This window comes from Rattus norvegicus, chromosome 12 (genome assembly GCF_021556685.1).
Source record: "Rattus norvegicus strain SHRSP/BbbUtx chromosome 12, alternate assembly SHRSP_T2T, whole genome shotgun sequence".
Classification (NCBI taxonomy): domain Eukaryota; kingdom Metazoa; phylum Chordata; class Mammalia; order Rodentia; family Muridae; genus Rattus; species Rattus norvegicus.
The window spans coordinates 3,182,267-3,199,064 of record NC_141545.1 but is presented as its reverse complement, the minus strand read 5'-3'; the positions used below and the strand labels follow the sequence as shown (position 1 = coordinate 3,199,064).

Sequence of the window (16,798 nt, the reverse complement as noted above, 5' to 3'; positions counted from 1 at the left end):
TCTTCAGCCAGATCTGCTTCTTCCCAGGTGCCCCCTTGTTCTATATCTAGAAGGCTCATTCATATTCATCTCCTTCCACAAACCCTGTGTATCCTTCAGAACACAGTTGAGTTCTTCCCAGCATATGGGAATAACACCAGACAATGGAGACTCTAGAGTCAGGAAAACATCTAAGAAGCCAGGGCACTCAGATTGCATATGATCCTGATAACCAATGGGGAAGACAGGGTGGATAGACAGATGGCCACTTCTCTATTCAACATTTGAGAGCCCATATGCACTTCATAATTCAGGAAAGACTCTACATGTATACCTGTAAATAGCTCAGCTGATTACTACTAATTGCTTGGTGTGCTCTGAGTTAACTTCTAATCCAGGAATACTTCAAGAGGAATACAAGGTTTGACGGCCTTTGCGTATTCAAACCCAGCTGCAGAAATACCAAGGAGGGAGAGTTACAGGAATATTAAATACAGAAGCCCCTAGCATGAATCTCAGGAACAAGGCAGCTGCCTAACCAGAGGAGCAAGCTTGAGCTTTGAAGTGAAGGACTTTGCTCCCACCCACTCCTGGCTGGAGATGAGATGGAAGTTAGGACATTAATCTCAGATCTCTAGCTCCCAGAGCATAACACAGCTTCAAGGTTCAGTTCTTTGTTAGCTGTTGTTTTCTTGTATGCTGCTTTTAGGATTATTTCTTTTAGTTTTCTTTCCTTCTCTTTTCTCCCTTCCTTCCTTCCTTCCTTTCTTTTTTAAGACAGGGTTTTACTGTGGAGCTCTAGTTTTCCTGGAACTCGATCTTTTGACCAGTATGGCCTTGAACTCATAGGGATCTGCCTGCCTCTGTCCCACAAATGGTAGGATTAAACACAAGGCATACACCATCACTGCCTGGCTAGAATTATTTATTTATTTTGTATTTTTGACATCCTGATTGTATGTCACAGAGAATTTCTTCTCTGGTTCTGTCTGTTTGTATTTCTACATGGATGTTATACTTGCAAGCTTAATTATTTCTATAAATTTGTGATGATTTCTGCTAGAATTTCACTGAAATATAAGTCTGTCTCATCCAATCAATGTTACTTCGGCTGTTCCCTGCTATACCCCATGAATTCTTAGGTTTAGACTCTTTAATGTGTCCCAGGATCTTTGGAATATTGTTTATGCTTCTTATTTTCCCTCTTGTCCTCTATGCCTGAGATTTGTTCTTGTGCATGATCTTATCTCTCTTTTTTTTTTCTTTTCCTTTCTTTTATTTTGTAGGTGGGGACTGAATCCAGTAATCTTATCTCTTAATGACAGTGTTTGTTGTGGTTTCTACCAGTTTGACCATCCTCTTCAAATATTTTTATTAGTTTAGTTTTCAAAGATTCAATCTCCTTCCAAAGTTTTTCCTCTATATTTTGAAATTCTACTACTGTTCTGTTAACTATTACGTTTACTTTTGAGGCTATCTGGACAAGGTTTTAGATATATTTCCTTAATTCATGAATGTATTTGACTCCTTATGATCATCAATTCTTTTGAATAGTAAGGCTGTAAATTCTTTCTTGGACATTTCAATTATTTCTGTATTGGATACTTTGGTTTCTGTAACTTAGATCTGCATTCAGTCCAGCTATGATGACTGGGGGAATTTGACTTTGATTTCAGATGAGTGACTGAGGCAATCTAGTCCTCGCTATGTGCCAACAGGATCAAGCATGGGGCAACACCTTAAGCACCAAGGTGACCAGATGGAGTCAAAAGTTTGGTCACCCCCAGATTCTACAAACCTGTTGGAGACTGGATACCCAATTGCAGACCAGATAGCCTGTCTACAATCAGGTGACTAAACACAGAGCTACAGGCCCAAAGTAACCTCTAGAAACATAGAAAGGAAGACTTGAGGCCTGACAGTAACCTTTGGCACCTCAGACTTCAGGATTTCATACCCATGTTGATGTCAGATACCACTGGAAGCAAAATTGCAGTATTTCGAGGGAAACCTGAGCAAACTGGAACCAAACCTCAGGCCCTGTACTGACCTGGTCTGGAAATGTGGTTGCAAGGTACTCTCTGGTACTGTAGGAATTGGAAGTCTGGATCCCGGACAAAGTCCCACATAAGCTGGAGGCTCAGTCACAGGCACACTCTAGACATCAGGCATTTCTGAAAAAAAAATAATTTTTCATCGGTTCATGTGCTGATAAACTCTGAGGCTGACCCCATATTTTTCCTTGAGTATCCACCAGGAGTGGTATATATGGATTATGATAGTGGTTTTGTTTTTAATTCCTTCAGTAGCCTCCATATTAGTCTCTACAGCCATTATGATAATTCACATTCCTACCAGCTATGTAAACTATGTAAGCTATGTAAAGTCATTTATTTCTGTATTAAAAACTAAAACCACAAATACTATTTGGATGTGTGACTGATATATATGTCAGGGGATATGTGTACCACAGGGCAGAGCTGAGGGTTGGAGAGAGTCTGTATGGAATCGGTTCCTTCTTCCACCTTTACATTGGTTCGAAGAATTGAACCTGGGTCAACAGGCCAGGATCTAAATTTCTTTACATACAGAGTCATCCTTTTGCATGAGGTGACATGGAATTTCAGTGGAGTTTCTGTTTGTATTCCCTTGGTGGCTAAAATCATATTTATTGGTTTTCTGTACATCTGTTTAGGAGTTTAAGGCTGGAATTGTGGCTTAGTGGTAGAATATTTACCCAGCATCCAGTTCTGGCTGCAGGCCCGATTCATACACACACCCTCACACACACACACACACACAATCACACACACACACACACACACAGAAACACACACACACACAGAAACACACACATGCACACATATGAGAGACAGAGTCACAAAGACACAGAGAAACAGAAACTGATAGAGAGACAGAAATTTTTATTCAGATCATTTGCCCATCTAATTATATTGTTTATTAGCTATCATTGTTTTATTTTGGTTTTGTTTTTAGATAAGATCTTACTGTAAAGCCCTATATGGTCTAAAACAAGCTATGTAAAGGGGATGGCCTAGACTTCACAGAGTTTGCCTGTTTATGCAGACACTGGTTAGGATTGGAATGTGCCACACTGTCCTTCCCTACTTTACTTCTTTATAGGATGGAGATTAATCTGGGTTAGATGAATGATTGAGCAAAGATATCCTCTCCAGAATACTTTGGGGTCTTAAGTTACTCAGTTTGATCCATTTTGAGTTGATTTGCATAGAGCAGGAGAGACGGGGATCTAGTGTTACTCTTCAATGTGTAGCTACTCAATTTGCCTGACATCACCTGTTTAAGAATACCTGTTCTCCAACACACCTTTATTAAGTAAGGATCAGATGGCTGTAACTACATGAGTTATTTCTCAGTCCTCTCTTCTATTCCATTGACACATAATGCACGCGTTTAAATAAAATCCTGCCTTTTATTATCCTGACTCAGTCTAATTTTGAAATTAGGTAATGTGATACTGGGAGCATTTGTGGTTTTGATCAGGATTCCTCTGGCTATTCAAAAGAATCTTTTTTAACAATAAAAAAAAGTCCTTTAATATTGATCTCTAGCCTGTATATCAGTGCTTCTCACTCTTCCTAAAGCTGTAGCCCTTTAATAGAGTCCTTGTGCTTTGGTGACCCCTAACTATAACCTTACAAAGTGGTTGCAATCCACAAATTACAAAACGTTACTCTACACGCACCCACACACTTGACCTCACTCTCCCGAAGGTATAAATTGACTCTCTCCATAACAAGTACATCACACACACACACACACACACACACACACACACACGTGTAAAGTCTTAAAATATCTGGTATAATTCAGCAGTGCATCTGTCCCATCTTATCCTTGTTGGAGAAGTTGGACACTTTTTTTTTTTACTACAGCTTCAATATCATTGCTTTTTAAAGGTATATATTTGGAACAAGGTTTTACTGTGCAGCCCTGGCTATCCAGGGACTCACTCTGTAGACTAGGCTGACCTAAATCTCACAGAGATCTTTGGGCTTCTGCCTTCCAAATGCTGAGATTAAGGTATGTGTGTCACCAAGATCAATAACATTGTTTTTTACATTTCATTTAGGTGTTTTTATACCCTGCAAATGGTTATGAGTCATGAAGTGGGTGCTGAGACTTGAACTTGGGTGCTGTGGATGAGCAACTGGGCCTCTTAATCACCAAGCTATCGCTCCAGTCCCTTACATGGTTTTTGGTCAAAAGAATAAGATATGAATTATATTTCTGTCTCTGAGTGGAAACATGACAGTCTGAATTATTCAAGGCCTATAATATAGATACATAGCATAGGCTCCTCCCATCAAATTAATTCAGATGGATTTGTCAATCAAATGGACAGAAAACAAACTTAGAAAACTATAACCTTGAAACATAAGTCATCTAAAGACCTTAAAAGGATACAAGAGATAACTATCCCTTCGATGAATTGATGTACTTATACATTCCAGGAACCCCTCCCTTGATGCAGCTGCTTACAGATTGTCCGGTTAGATTTATTTTTTCTTTTTGGTCACCTTGGCAAAAACCAGGATCAACAGGTAAGAAGGAACTTCTGTTGAAAAATTCTCCCCTTAAACGTGGCTATACAGAAGTCTGTGGAGGAATTTTCTTGAATAAGGGCTAATGCAGGAGGCCCCAGCAAATGTGTTGTTGTTGCTTTTTTTTTTTTGTTTTGTTTTGCTTGTATTGTTTTGTAGACACCATTTTGATAAAGAGTGGACAGGCATGAGGTCAGCTTACATCAGATGATAAAGGAATAAGTGGGATCCAATGGGGAATTTAGGAAGGATTGTATCAAATTTAGTAAGTAGTTTTCTCCTCTGTGTCCCTGTGTCTGACAGGATGAGGTTGGTCCTTTTCCTCAGGTATACTAAGGGAACTAACTTCTCAACGAAAGCCGCTTCTCAAATGCCAGCACACCTCAGCATTGAGGGAAAAGAGACACAACTCCATTCTGCTGACCTTGGCAACTTGATGAGTTCCCTGGGAATTTTAGGAACTTTGACTAAGGACAATCCAGGATTCCCAGCTTCAATATTGAAAAGAATTTTGGGATTAAACAGTTTATCAGAAGAGTTGGAGCCTTTTATTAAAGATATTTTTTATTATAGACATAATCATGAAGCTTAAGAGAAAGAGACATGCTCAGAAGAAAGTAAGATACACGGGAGATTACAAATATGGGTTTGTAAAAGAGAGCAAAATGTACCGAGGTGTGGGAACATGTAGTGCCATATTGGATTTGGGTCTGGCCGCTTTGTAACTGCATGGCCACAGTTAAGAAGTCATGGGATTGTTGGACAGAGGCTGAAAAGCTCTCAGGGAGAACTTTCCCTCGGGATGGAGACCCTCCAACTCTAATGACCAGACTGAGACACCACAGGATGCAATCAGCCAGAGGATTTGGTTTATTGTCGGGATACACAGGCACAGGCACCTGAGGGCGCTTCAGTCACTCGGGGGACTGGCGCGCCCCACGGAACCAAGGATGGGCTTTTTATAGGATTTTGGGGAGCAGAAGCAAGCATACAGAAGCAGATGCATGGTTACAGGGATATAATTGGTGGATTGTAATGTGGCAAGGGTTCAGCCCAGGGGCAAGTTTCTTAGCTACCTTCCTGAAACATAACGGCTGACTCGGCCCCCCCACCAGGGTGTGGGACCTCTCCCGGGGCTTTTCTCATTGTCAGGTGCTCAACCGCAGTCGTCCTGTTGCCAGGCCTTCAACCAAACACATCCTGCTTGGCAGCTGCTGTGTACTCAGTGTTCTAACCTTTCTCTGAACCAGTCATCTTAAGTACAGCCTTGCAAAATGGCGTTACTGCTGCTAAGCTGGGGTCTTTCATTCCCCCATTTTTTTTTGTTAACTTTGAGTGAAATCTTTCACTCGACTTGGTCAAGAAATTTCTGTCTCTTGTTGTCTCAGCCTATGGTATTGCTGCGTCAGTACGAGGGTCTGAATGATTGAAAGTCTATCCCTCATGAACTGTACCAGCCTATTAAGGATGCAGGGTCCAAAAAGAAGAATTAGGAGAAGAATAAGTAGGGGTCCCATCAGGGTAGACAGGAGGGTAGGAAACCAAGGGGATCGGTTAAACCACCCCTCGAACCATCCCTGTTGGGAATCAAACAGTTTTTGTCTTTGGGCCAGGCGTTCTCGAAGCTTAGCCATATTATCTCTTACTATTTTAGTATGGTCTGTATAGAAACAGCACTCTTCTTTTAGAGCAGCACATAATCTACCCTCGCGGAGGAACAACATATCTAGCCCTCGTCTATTTTGGAGGACCACTTCAGACAACGATGTTAAGGACTTTTCTAATGTACTCACAGACTCTTCTATAGCTTTAAGATCTGCATTCATGGGGCTGGGGATTTAGCTCAGTGGTAGAGCGCTTACCTAGGAAGCGCAAGGCCCTGGGTTCGGTTCCCAGCTCCGAAAAAAAAAGAACCACAAAAATAAAAAAAAAAAAAAAAAGATCTGCATTCATGGCTGCTTGTAACTGACAGAAATGGCCAGTTTCAATGAGTGCAGTGGTCCCGGTCCCTATACCCGCGGCCACTCCCCCCAAGGTGATTCCTCCTAGGAGTAAAGCTAAAGTCAGGGTGGCAGGCTCTTGTCGGAAACGAGTCTGTCTCTCGAAAAACGAGTATATATACTCGGATTCATGGTAGGTGACTTTGGGCCAAATTTCTATTAATACACAATAGTCAGAGGATTGGTTGAGGACTGTGGCTGAGATGCAGGGTGTTAGTCCGGTATTGTAGGCCCAGTATGTGCCTTTTGGGGCTGGCAGGAAGTAGTTCCCGATGGGAATCTTCTGAGTGGTGTTGTAGAGGGTCTGGTGTCTGCGCACCCACACGGTGTCTCCAATCTGGAACGGGTGTGGCACCACCGGATGCTCAAGCTTGTCCTGGTAAGCAGCGGCCAAAGGTCTCCAGACGTCTCTCTGCACAATCTGTAGGGCCTGTAAATGGGCCCTCAGAGAAGGGCTGTCAGCAAAATCAGCAATGTTTGAATCAAAGAAATGGACAAATGGGGGTGGTGCTCCATACATTATTTCAAAAGGAGTTAGACCATGGGGGCCCGGGGTATTCCGGGCCCGATATAGAACTAGGGGAAGGAGGGCCACCCAATCCTTTGAGCCAGTTGCAAGCGTAAGTTTGGATAAAGTCTCCTTAATTGTTTTATTCATGTTTCTACCTGACCTGAACTCTGGGGTCTATAGGCACAATGTAATTTCCATTCAATCCCCAGCAATTTGGCCACCAACTGACTTACTTGGGAGACGAAAGCGGGCCCATTGTCCGACCCCAACGCTTGAGGCATGCCATACCTGAGAAAGATTTCCTCGAGGAGCTTCTTGGTGACCATTTTTGCAGTCTCGTGCTTTGTAGGGAAGGCTTCGACCCATCCTGAGAAGGTGTCTACAAACACTAGGAGATACTTGTATCCATATATACCTGGTTTAATTTCAGTAAAATCAATTTCTCAATGGATGTCGGGACGGTGTCCCCTAGGACGAACTCCTTGTCCAATCATGGTCCTTCTCGGGTTACCCTGAGCGCACGCTTTGCAACTCTCAGTCACCTTTTGTATCTCTTTGTCCCGATTTAAAAAACACAGATTTATCTCTTCTCGATCTAGTAAGGTTTTCATCTTCTTAAACCCCAAATGGGTTAATTTATGTAGAAAAGAGATCAATTCAAAAGTCATTTTTATTGGCATAACTGTCTTTTCTTTGTAGACCCACTGTTTTAGTTGAGGGTGGTAGATGGCCCCCATTTTTTTTTTAGGAGCTCTATGTCCTCATGGGCATAAACCCAACTGGTTTGTCCCACTGGTGGGGGCGTGGGTTGGTCTGGGCTATTTAAGGGCAAGATTTGTTTGCTCATGGCCGCTTCTCGCGCCGTGGCATCGGCCAGCCGGTTTCCTCGTGCCTCTGGGTTATGCCCTTTCTGGTGTCCTGGACAATGCATAATACTCAGTCTTTTGGGCAAGAATAGGGCTTCTAAGAGGGCCAGAATTTCAGCCTTATTTTTAATATCTTTATCCTCAGATGTGAGCAGCCCCCGCCTCCGGTAGATCTCCCCGTGGATGTGTGCCGTGGCAAAGGCATAACGGCTGTCTGTATATATATTTAGCCTCTTACCTTTTGCCGTCTTGAGCGCCTGAGTCAAGGCGATGAGTTCAGCCCGTTGTGCGGAGGTACCAGCAGGCAGGGCTTTCGCCCAAATCACTTTGTCCTCCGTAGTGACCGCAGCTCCAGCCTTTTGCTCTCCCTCTGCCAAGAAGCTGTTGCCATCCATGTACCATGTGTGGTCAGCATTCTGAAGAGGCTGGTCCGATAGGTCCGGCCTGGTTCCATGTACTTCTGCGAGGATTTGTAGGCAGTCATGCTGTTCTGCCTCCTCTGGTAGAGGAAGCAAGGTGGCAGGATTGAGGGCGACTACGGGCCCAAACTGAACCCGTTCTGCATCCAGTAACAAGGCTTGGTAGTGGGTCATGTGAGAATTAGAGAGCCAGCGGTCTGGGGGCTGCTTTACCAAGGCCTCCACTGTGTGGGGTGTTAGGATGGTGAGTGGCTGTCCCAAAGTCAATTTTCTAGTGTCCTTGATCAGGACAGCAATAGCAGCCACCATCTTTAGGCACGGTGGCCAGCCGGAGGCCACAGGGTCTAATTTCTTAGACAGGTAGGCCACAGGGTGTTTCCAGGGTCCCAACCTTTGTGTTAGGACCCCTTTAGCATACCCCTGTTTCTCATCGATGAACAGTTACTGAGCAAATTGTAAGGGTTTGGAACAGTCGGATGAATATCTTCTACCCTCTTGTTGACCTCTCTCAAGTCTTGTACTGGCCTATAATCTCCAGTGCCGGGTTTCTTAACAGGCAGAAGAGGCGTATTCCAAGGCGACCGGCAGGGGACTAGGATGCCTTGATCCAGAAGCCTCGTAATGTGAGGCCTTATACCTTGATAAGCTTCATGTGACAGGGGGTATTGTTTTATGGAGACTGGAATTAAGGGGGGCTGTTGGAGCGCCAACCCCATCCCACCAGTCTCTGCCCAAGCCAGTGGAAAATTCGTGACCCAAGTGTCTATTTCTAGGGATTGTGGCTTGTCCTGTCCCGGTTCATATAGTCTATATTCATCCTCTAATTGTAGGGTTAGAACTTGAAGGGTAGTTCTGTGGGGGCCAGTTATTTGGGCCCCTCCTTCCTCAAAATGAATTTGTGCTTTTAGTTTGGTGAGCAGGTCACGGCCCAGCAGAGGGTACGGGCAGTCCGGAACATGTAAGAAGGAATGGGTCACCTTACCGTTAGCCAGCTGAACCCGGCGGTCCGTAGTCCATCGGTATTGTTTCTCACCAGTAGCTCCTTGTACCCAGGCCGTCCGGTCGCTGAGTTGTACTGAAGCTTGGGTGAGGACTGAATGCTGGGATCCTGTGTCTACCAGGAAAGTAACTGGCTGCCCCCCAACTTTAAGCGTTACCCTGGGCTCAGGGGGGTGCTCCTGGTCCTGACCTCCCTAATCTTTATCTAGAGCCAAGAGGGAGGTTCGTGGTCGAGGCTTTCGGGGTCCGCCAGGCTTCTTGGGGCACTCTCTGGCCCAGTGCCCTTTCTCTTTGCAATAGGCACATTGATCTTTATCCAGCTTCAGCCCCTTTCGAGCTCCCCCCATCTCCCTTCCTTTCTTGGCCCTGAACTACGGCGGCCAAGATTCGACTCAATTCTCTCTCTTCCCTCTCTCTGCGAACTCTATCTTCTTTTTCTTTCAGCTTCTTTAAGTAAATCCTGTAATGTATAGCCCTGTAAATTTTTTAACCTCTGTAACTTAGTCTTCCTGTAATACCTGTTTTACCTGAGCCAAATTAGTAGGGCGTCGTATAGCCCCTCGGAGACCCGCTAGAAGCAACTGGCGATAAAGGCGTAGGTGTCCCTTACCTTCAGCTGTATTAAAATCCCAGTTTGGTCTCTTAAGTGGGAATGTAGCATCAATTTCCTCAGGCAGCTGGGTGGGACGCCCATCATCTCCCAGAACATGCTTTCTGGCCTCTAGGAACACTCTTTGTTTTTCTTCTGAGGTTAAGAGGGCCTGTAAGAGCTGTTGGCAGTCATCCCAAGTAGGCTGGTGGGTAAGTAAAACAGATTCTATTAGGTCGGTGAGTGCCACCGGATCTTTGGAGAAAGAAGGGTTGTGTTGTTTCCAATTGTAAATGTCAGCTGCTGAAAACGGCCAGTATTGGGTCTGGCCACCGGTTCCCTGTCTAAGTGGGAAAGTCTGGGAGGTTGAATCTGGCATCACCTAGCGCTTATTGCGCAATCTCCCTGCAACAGGGGAGAAACCCTTATCAGACTGTGGCCCGCCAGCGGCTCTGCCTCCTCCGTTTCAGCCGGGCCTGTCAGAGAGAAGATCTATGAGAGGGGAGTTTGGGTCTGCCGGGAGGACAGGTTTCTTAGAAGGCTCTGATTTCACAAAGGTAGAGACTGTCCCATGTTAGTTCTAAGGAAGATTAGGACACAGAGAAAACAAACAACACCAACAGTCAAACAAACAACAGACAGGCGTGCTGCACGGCTTTGGTACCAAACTGAAAGCAAAAAGTCAGATGGAGGTGGCAAAGGTCCGGGGCCCTCTGAAAGCCAAAAATACAGACAGAGGTGCCGTAAGTCCGGATCCTCCTCCTCTAACCAGAGTCCCAGATTGGGCCCCGAAAAGTCGGGCCCCTAACACCCTTGGAACGTCTTCCAGGGCTGCGGGGCGAGAAGTCCGAGCTCGTCAGCTCCTTCTTCGTCCCGCCCAAATTCCAAACAACCTGGCTGAGCGCTCACAGAACAGACCTGGCTGAGTGCTCACAGAACAGTCAGAATAAGGCAGAACGAGACAGAATCAGACAGACGCCGGCCGGCTTACCTCCCAGTGGGTGGTCGGTGGTCCCTGCGTGGAGGATCTCCTTTCCTGGCCAACGCACCAAATGAATAGCTCTCAGGGAGAACTTTCCCTCGGGATGGAGACCCTCCAACTCTAATGACCAGACCGAGACACCACAGGATGCAATCAGCAAGATTATTTGGTTTATTGTCGGGATACACAGGCACAGGCACCTGAGGGCGCTTCAGTCACTCGGGGGACTGGCGTGCCCCACGGAACCAAGGATGGGCTTTTTATAGGATTTTGGGGAGCAGAAGCAAGCATACAGAAGCAGATGCATGGTTACAGGGATATAATTGGTGGATTCTAATGTGGCAAGGGTTCAGCCCAGGGGCAAGTTTCTTAGCTACCTTCCTGAAACATAACGGCTGACTCGGCCCCCCCACCAGGGTGTGGGACCTCTCCCGGGGCTTTTCTCATTGTCAGGTGCTCAACCGCAGTCGTCCTGTTGCCAGGCCTTCAACCAAACACATCCTGCTTGGCAGCCGCTGTGTACTCAGTGTTCTAACCTTTCTCTGAACCAGTCATCTTAAGTACAGCCTTGCAAAATGGCATTACTGCTGCTAAGCTGGGGTCTTTCAAGGCCTCTCCCTTGTATTTACGGCACGGGAAGAAAAGACCAAGTAGTAACACCCGGTGTCTCCACTGCATGACCTCTGCTGAGCCCGGCTGATGCATGTGGAACTGACACACCTGGACCACACCTGGGTGGTGGTCAATTTACTTCTGCCTTTTACTTCCTCAGCCTTTATCCTTGAGATTTAGGCTGGTCTTCTGGGATTTCTCCCTAATTAATTCAGGTCTCCTAGTTGGTCTTTTGTTACCGAAGTCATGAGCCAGGTAGTCACGAGCCAGGGTTTCCCACTGTGCTTCCCAGTTATTTTCTACCTGGAGACTTGGGTATATAAGTGGTGAATAAAGCTACAGGAGTCTCTCACTCTTTTTCCTCACTCTCACTCTTCCTTCCGCTCTTCCTCTCCCCCCCCCCCCCCCTCTCTCTCTCTCTCTCTCTCTCTCTCTCTCTCTTCCTCTCTTCCTCTCCTGGTTTGACACGATAACCTGTGTGTGTGTATGTGTGTTTCTTTCATCCTGTAGGCTTTCGCCCGATTCTCGGTACCGTGTCGGTGCTGGCGCCGACAAATGGAGGTCCCACTGAGATCGGAGAAGAAAGGGGGTACCACCTACGGGACGTCCCTGGAGCCTGGCCGGCATAGGAGAAGGGACGGATTGGAGGTAAGATGGGCCAGAAAAGGCCTGGATGATTTGGGCTAGCCTGAGTAAAACTTGTCATAAAAAAGGGACAAGGTCATGGTAAAGTGTTTTTGCATATGCGTTCTGTTAGAGTTATATTTTAGTCTTTGGACCCTGACTAGAGATAGTTTACACCCTAGACATGAGAGAGAATGGGTTTGGGAAAAACAGTCCTCCCGGACTCTCCGCAGATGCTTTGGAGAAAGAGAAAAATCTTTTCAGAGCTCTCCTACGAACAGAGGGACAGCAGGAGACGTCCTGCCTCTCTGCTGGCTCCTATTGGAGAAATGCTTATTTCTGGTTCTGGGTTCCATAGGTAGGATATGTGTGTCCCTTCGGTGGGACACCATCTAGTTTTTTCCCTTTATGTCTATTGTCTGTCCTTGGTGCACCAAGCTGTCCATGTCTGTCAGTTTATGTCTGTGGTTTTTGTTTCTCGTTGTTTAGATGTTTTATGTTTCATGTTCAAAAGGAAAAATGGTAAAGACTTTATCTGTCAATCGTTCACACCTTGTTTTGGTTTTAACTCCTTTCGAGAAGGAACAAATGAGTGAAAAGCAGTTTCAATCGACCTTTAGAGCCCTGCACCTGTAGCTTGGAGCATAGGTCAGCTGGAGAAGCTGCCCGGGGGCTAAGCGTCTCCACGAGCTGATCTTAAAGGCACCAACAGCTCCTCAGCTTCTATGTTAAGGGAGCGGATGGTTGTTTCTTTTAGAAAAATCCCTGACTTATTATGAGACTTAGCAGGTGACAAGGTGCTTCTCTTAAAATCATAGCTAGAAAAGTAAAAATGGTGATTGGTCTAAATATTAAAGATAGGTGTAGCAACTTCAATTTTGTTTCTGATTGGTTTTAAATGTATAAATGTGCTCTACATGCCTTGGTTATGGACTATTGGCTTTTAAGTTATTGGATATGATTAAAAAGGTATAATATTGGTGACAGAAAGTTGACATAAAGCTGGTAATTTGGATGGAGTCATTCTGGACAACATGTGGCATGAGCCAACCTAGGGAAACAGGTCTAAATTGAGATAATATTTTTATAGAATCCGTACTCTAGAAACCAGGCTTCTAAAAGAATTTAGGACAATGTCTCTTTGTTGAGGTATTGGAGACCGCATGATCGTGCGTTCATATGTAGGAATTGGCAGTCAAACTTTGTAGCATGAAGGATAGACTCGGTGTTTTGGAGACTGAATTTTGGAGACTAGTTTGTTAGAGGTTAAGTTTTGCTTTCCAAAGTTGTGGTTTGCCCTGAAGTTATCTGTATTTTAATGCTAATTCCACTGCCCCAAGGACAGCTGCCTAGTCACTACTCAGAACTCAGGTGACCTTGTGGTTGTGCTCTGGTGTTACAAGGAGAATTTAAGGATTGTGATTAAGGATTGCCAGTGTTTCATTGACTAACTCAAACTTATTTATAATTGAGAAAAAATCAAACAGGTAGAGATTGTTACAAGATTTACGAAGGATTGATGAGGTTTTAGAACTTGTGAGAGCATTAGAGCTTGTTTGCTTACTTCAACCGCCATTTCAAGACAGATTTAGAGGATTGTTTTTATGCAGTTTGTTTACATCCTGGCGATTGTTTTTATTTTGTGAGCTTGCTTATAATTTTAGAGAGCCCATAAAGTGATATCATTAAAAATTTTTACAAAAGAATGGCTAATAGCCTTATTATGTAATTTTTTTGCTTCTTCAATGTAAGAAGTTAGAACTTTGAATCTTTCAGTGTATATGGAAATTTTTACTACAAATCTTTGCTCTCAAAATGAGCTTTAATATTTGGGGAGTAGCTGTTACACTACTCCAGAAAAGAATATTTGAAACTAATTTTAAGCTTCTAAGGATATGTTAATTGCCAAAGTACCTCACCTTACCAGAGGACTTACCTTTGTTATCCTCATTGAAGATAAAGCTTTTGTCATTAGTACAAAATTGTAGGCTAGAGTCATGGAAGTATTTTAAAAAGAAACCTGGTGAAACATACCTTATTCCAAACAGCAATCAAATTGGTTATTACAAAATACTAATATTTGGCCTATTACATATACAAATTTCAGGCAAAATTGATAATTTTACTCCTTGCATTCTTTTGTATTTCCTGTACATTTGTGCATGCAACCCATAGAAAATGCGCTTAGTGTATTTATAGGTGGTTCATCTAATGAAAAGGCTACATGTACGATTGGATCACTTGTTTATTCTCTTCAGTTCCCCAAGCTTCAACACAGACTATTAAATTACGTGTTGTTGCCATTGTTTTTAAATGTTAAAAATCAAGCTTTCAATTAATATACTGATAGCCAATGTGTGGCTTGTGGTTTTACAATTGATTAAAAGTTTTCGTTTTTTTTTTTAGATACTACTAGTCCTCAAATTTTACAATCACTTAATGCTTTATTAAAGGCAGGTTTTCTACATTAAATCAGTGAGTGATGATTTCAGTGTGAATTGTCTGACTCTTCCTTCCGCTCTTCCACTCTCTCTCTCTCTCTTTTCCTCTCTTCCTCTCCTGGCTTGACACGATAACTTGTGTGTGTGTATGTGTGTTTCTTTCATCCTGTAGGCTTTCGCCCGATTCTCGGTACCGTGTCGGTGCTGGCGCCGACAGCTCTGCTCTCCAGAGTCAGCAGAAATGGCATGCATCAGCAACACTGAGCCAGGAGATGGAGACATTAATTCAGTGTGCTAGCTAGCTGGTGGCTTTAGGGTAAGTCTCCAGTCAAAAACCTTATGAGTAGGGCTCTGCAACAGGACCAGCTTGAGAGCCACTTGTTAAAGCAGAGAAGCCTACTGGAGGAAGGAACCATGTCACCAGTGCTTCATGGATCCCTTTCCTCCACAACAGAAAGACACTGGGGAGAAACATAACTTTCTTCTATGAAAAGGCATTTTTTTTAAAGGTTAAGCAAAAGAAAAAATTAGACCAGCAACGCATAATGGAAATAAAATACAAATCACATTTGTGATTTCAAATTTTCTATTAGTCCTATATTTTAAAAATAATAGGTCAAAAGAAATGAGCGAAATTTGAGGAATACATCATGGTTCTAGTCAATGCATTATCATTTAACATATGATCAGTATAGACATTACCAATGACGTCATTAACACTGATGTATTTCGTATTAAGCTCTGTATTCAGATATGCATTTTACACATGTTGGCACAAAGCAAAGGTCTTGCATCCAAGGGGCTAAGAGTCAAATAAATGTGACCGGAAAGGTGGATTCAACTTGCTGGATATAAGATGAGAGAGAGAGAGAGAGAGAGAGAGAGAGAGAGAGAGAGAGAGAGAGAGAGCGCAAGAGCGCAGACAGAGGAATCTAGAAGAATCCAGAGCAGAAAAAGAAAGCTGTAAACTGAACATTGCCAACAGACTGGACAGGGCCAGACTCTCTGCAGGAGCATAGAGAACAGAGAAAAGAGGGAGAATAGCAGGGTTGTAAGGAATTTGACTGGCTGGGGGCAGGGAGCCTGTGAACGCAGGAGGCTGGTATGCTGGCATGGACTCTGAAATGTGCAATAATACCTGGTTACCTGTAACATTGAAGAAGCCTGGATCTCTCACAGGGTAATGAGAACTACAGGTACCCATGTGTCCCTTCTCCTGGGTAAGAGGAACAGAAGGTAGTTTCACAAGTTCCAGAGGAATGCTGACTCTTACCTAACTGCCACAGGCTGAGCTCATTGGACTTCCCCTTGGGATTCGGGGAACTGAAGTTTCCTATGGACCTGACACCAGGGGGATAGTAACATGATCTTTTATAATAATAAAACAAAAGACAGTCTAGAATCAATTTACTAAGTGAATTAATAGGGAAATATAGGATAAGTTGGCTAATACCCCAGAAGGGAAATCTCTGGTATAGGTTTCAGATGCTGTCAGATGACATTTGCACCTTTAGGGTTGTTGTGGTCTAAGTTACAACATCTCAAACATTTTACATAATAGTCACAAGAATGAGGGCCCATGGCTTGCCAAAGAATGATACCCGGACTCATTGAGTGTGTTATTCTGCAGAAATCCAGCATGCTGGAGTCCCCCATTAGCAAGTCAGAGAGACTACCAATGAGTTTGCAGGCATGATTTAAAGTACATTAGGGAATCCTGGGGTAGGTGACTGTACTGGCTGGTTTGTGTGTCAACTTGACACAAGCTGAAGTTATCACAGAGAAAGGAGAATCAGTTGAGGAAATGTCTCCATGAGACCAATATGCAGGGCAGTGATCTCAACTAATCCCTCTCAAGATGGGAGGATCCAGCCCTTTGTGGGTGGTGCCGTCCCTCAGCAGGAGTTCTTGGGTTCTATAAGAGAGCAAGCTGAGCAAGCAAGGGGAGGGAAGGCAGTAAGTAACATCCCTCCATGACCTCTGCACTAGCTCCTGTTTCTTGACCTGCTTGAGTTTCAGTCCTGGCTTCCTTTGGTGATGAACAGCAATGTGGAAGTTTAAGCCGAATAAACTCTTTCCTCCCCAACTTGCTTCTTGGTCTTGATGTTTGTGGAGGAATAGGAATCTGACTAAGAGAGTGACCTCTATGATAATGTCAGGTCCATCTCAACTATATGGGAGTGTCAGGAC

The 16,798-nt window shown here is 44.1% G+C and overlaps 1 protein-coding gene across 3 annotated transcripts in view; it reads left to right on the top strand.

Moving 5' to 3' along the window:
- The window catches only part of LOC134481231 (uncharacterized), a 51,501-nt gene that overhangs the window by 19,670 nt on the left and 15,033 nt on the right, over positions 1-16,798 (top strand). Inside the window, exon 2 of one of the 3 annotated variants that reach the window (XM_087579616.1) lies at positions 12,054-12,191. In XM_087579616.1, the coding sequence (XP_087435742.1) occupies positions 12,054-12,191 (138 nt within the window). Of the gene's footprint in view, positions 1-11,480; positions 12,192-14,836; positions 14,925-16,798 lie in introns of those variants that run through there. The other 2 variants (XR_015634468.1, XR_015634469.1) reach the window with 2 other exon arrangements.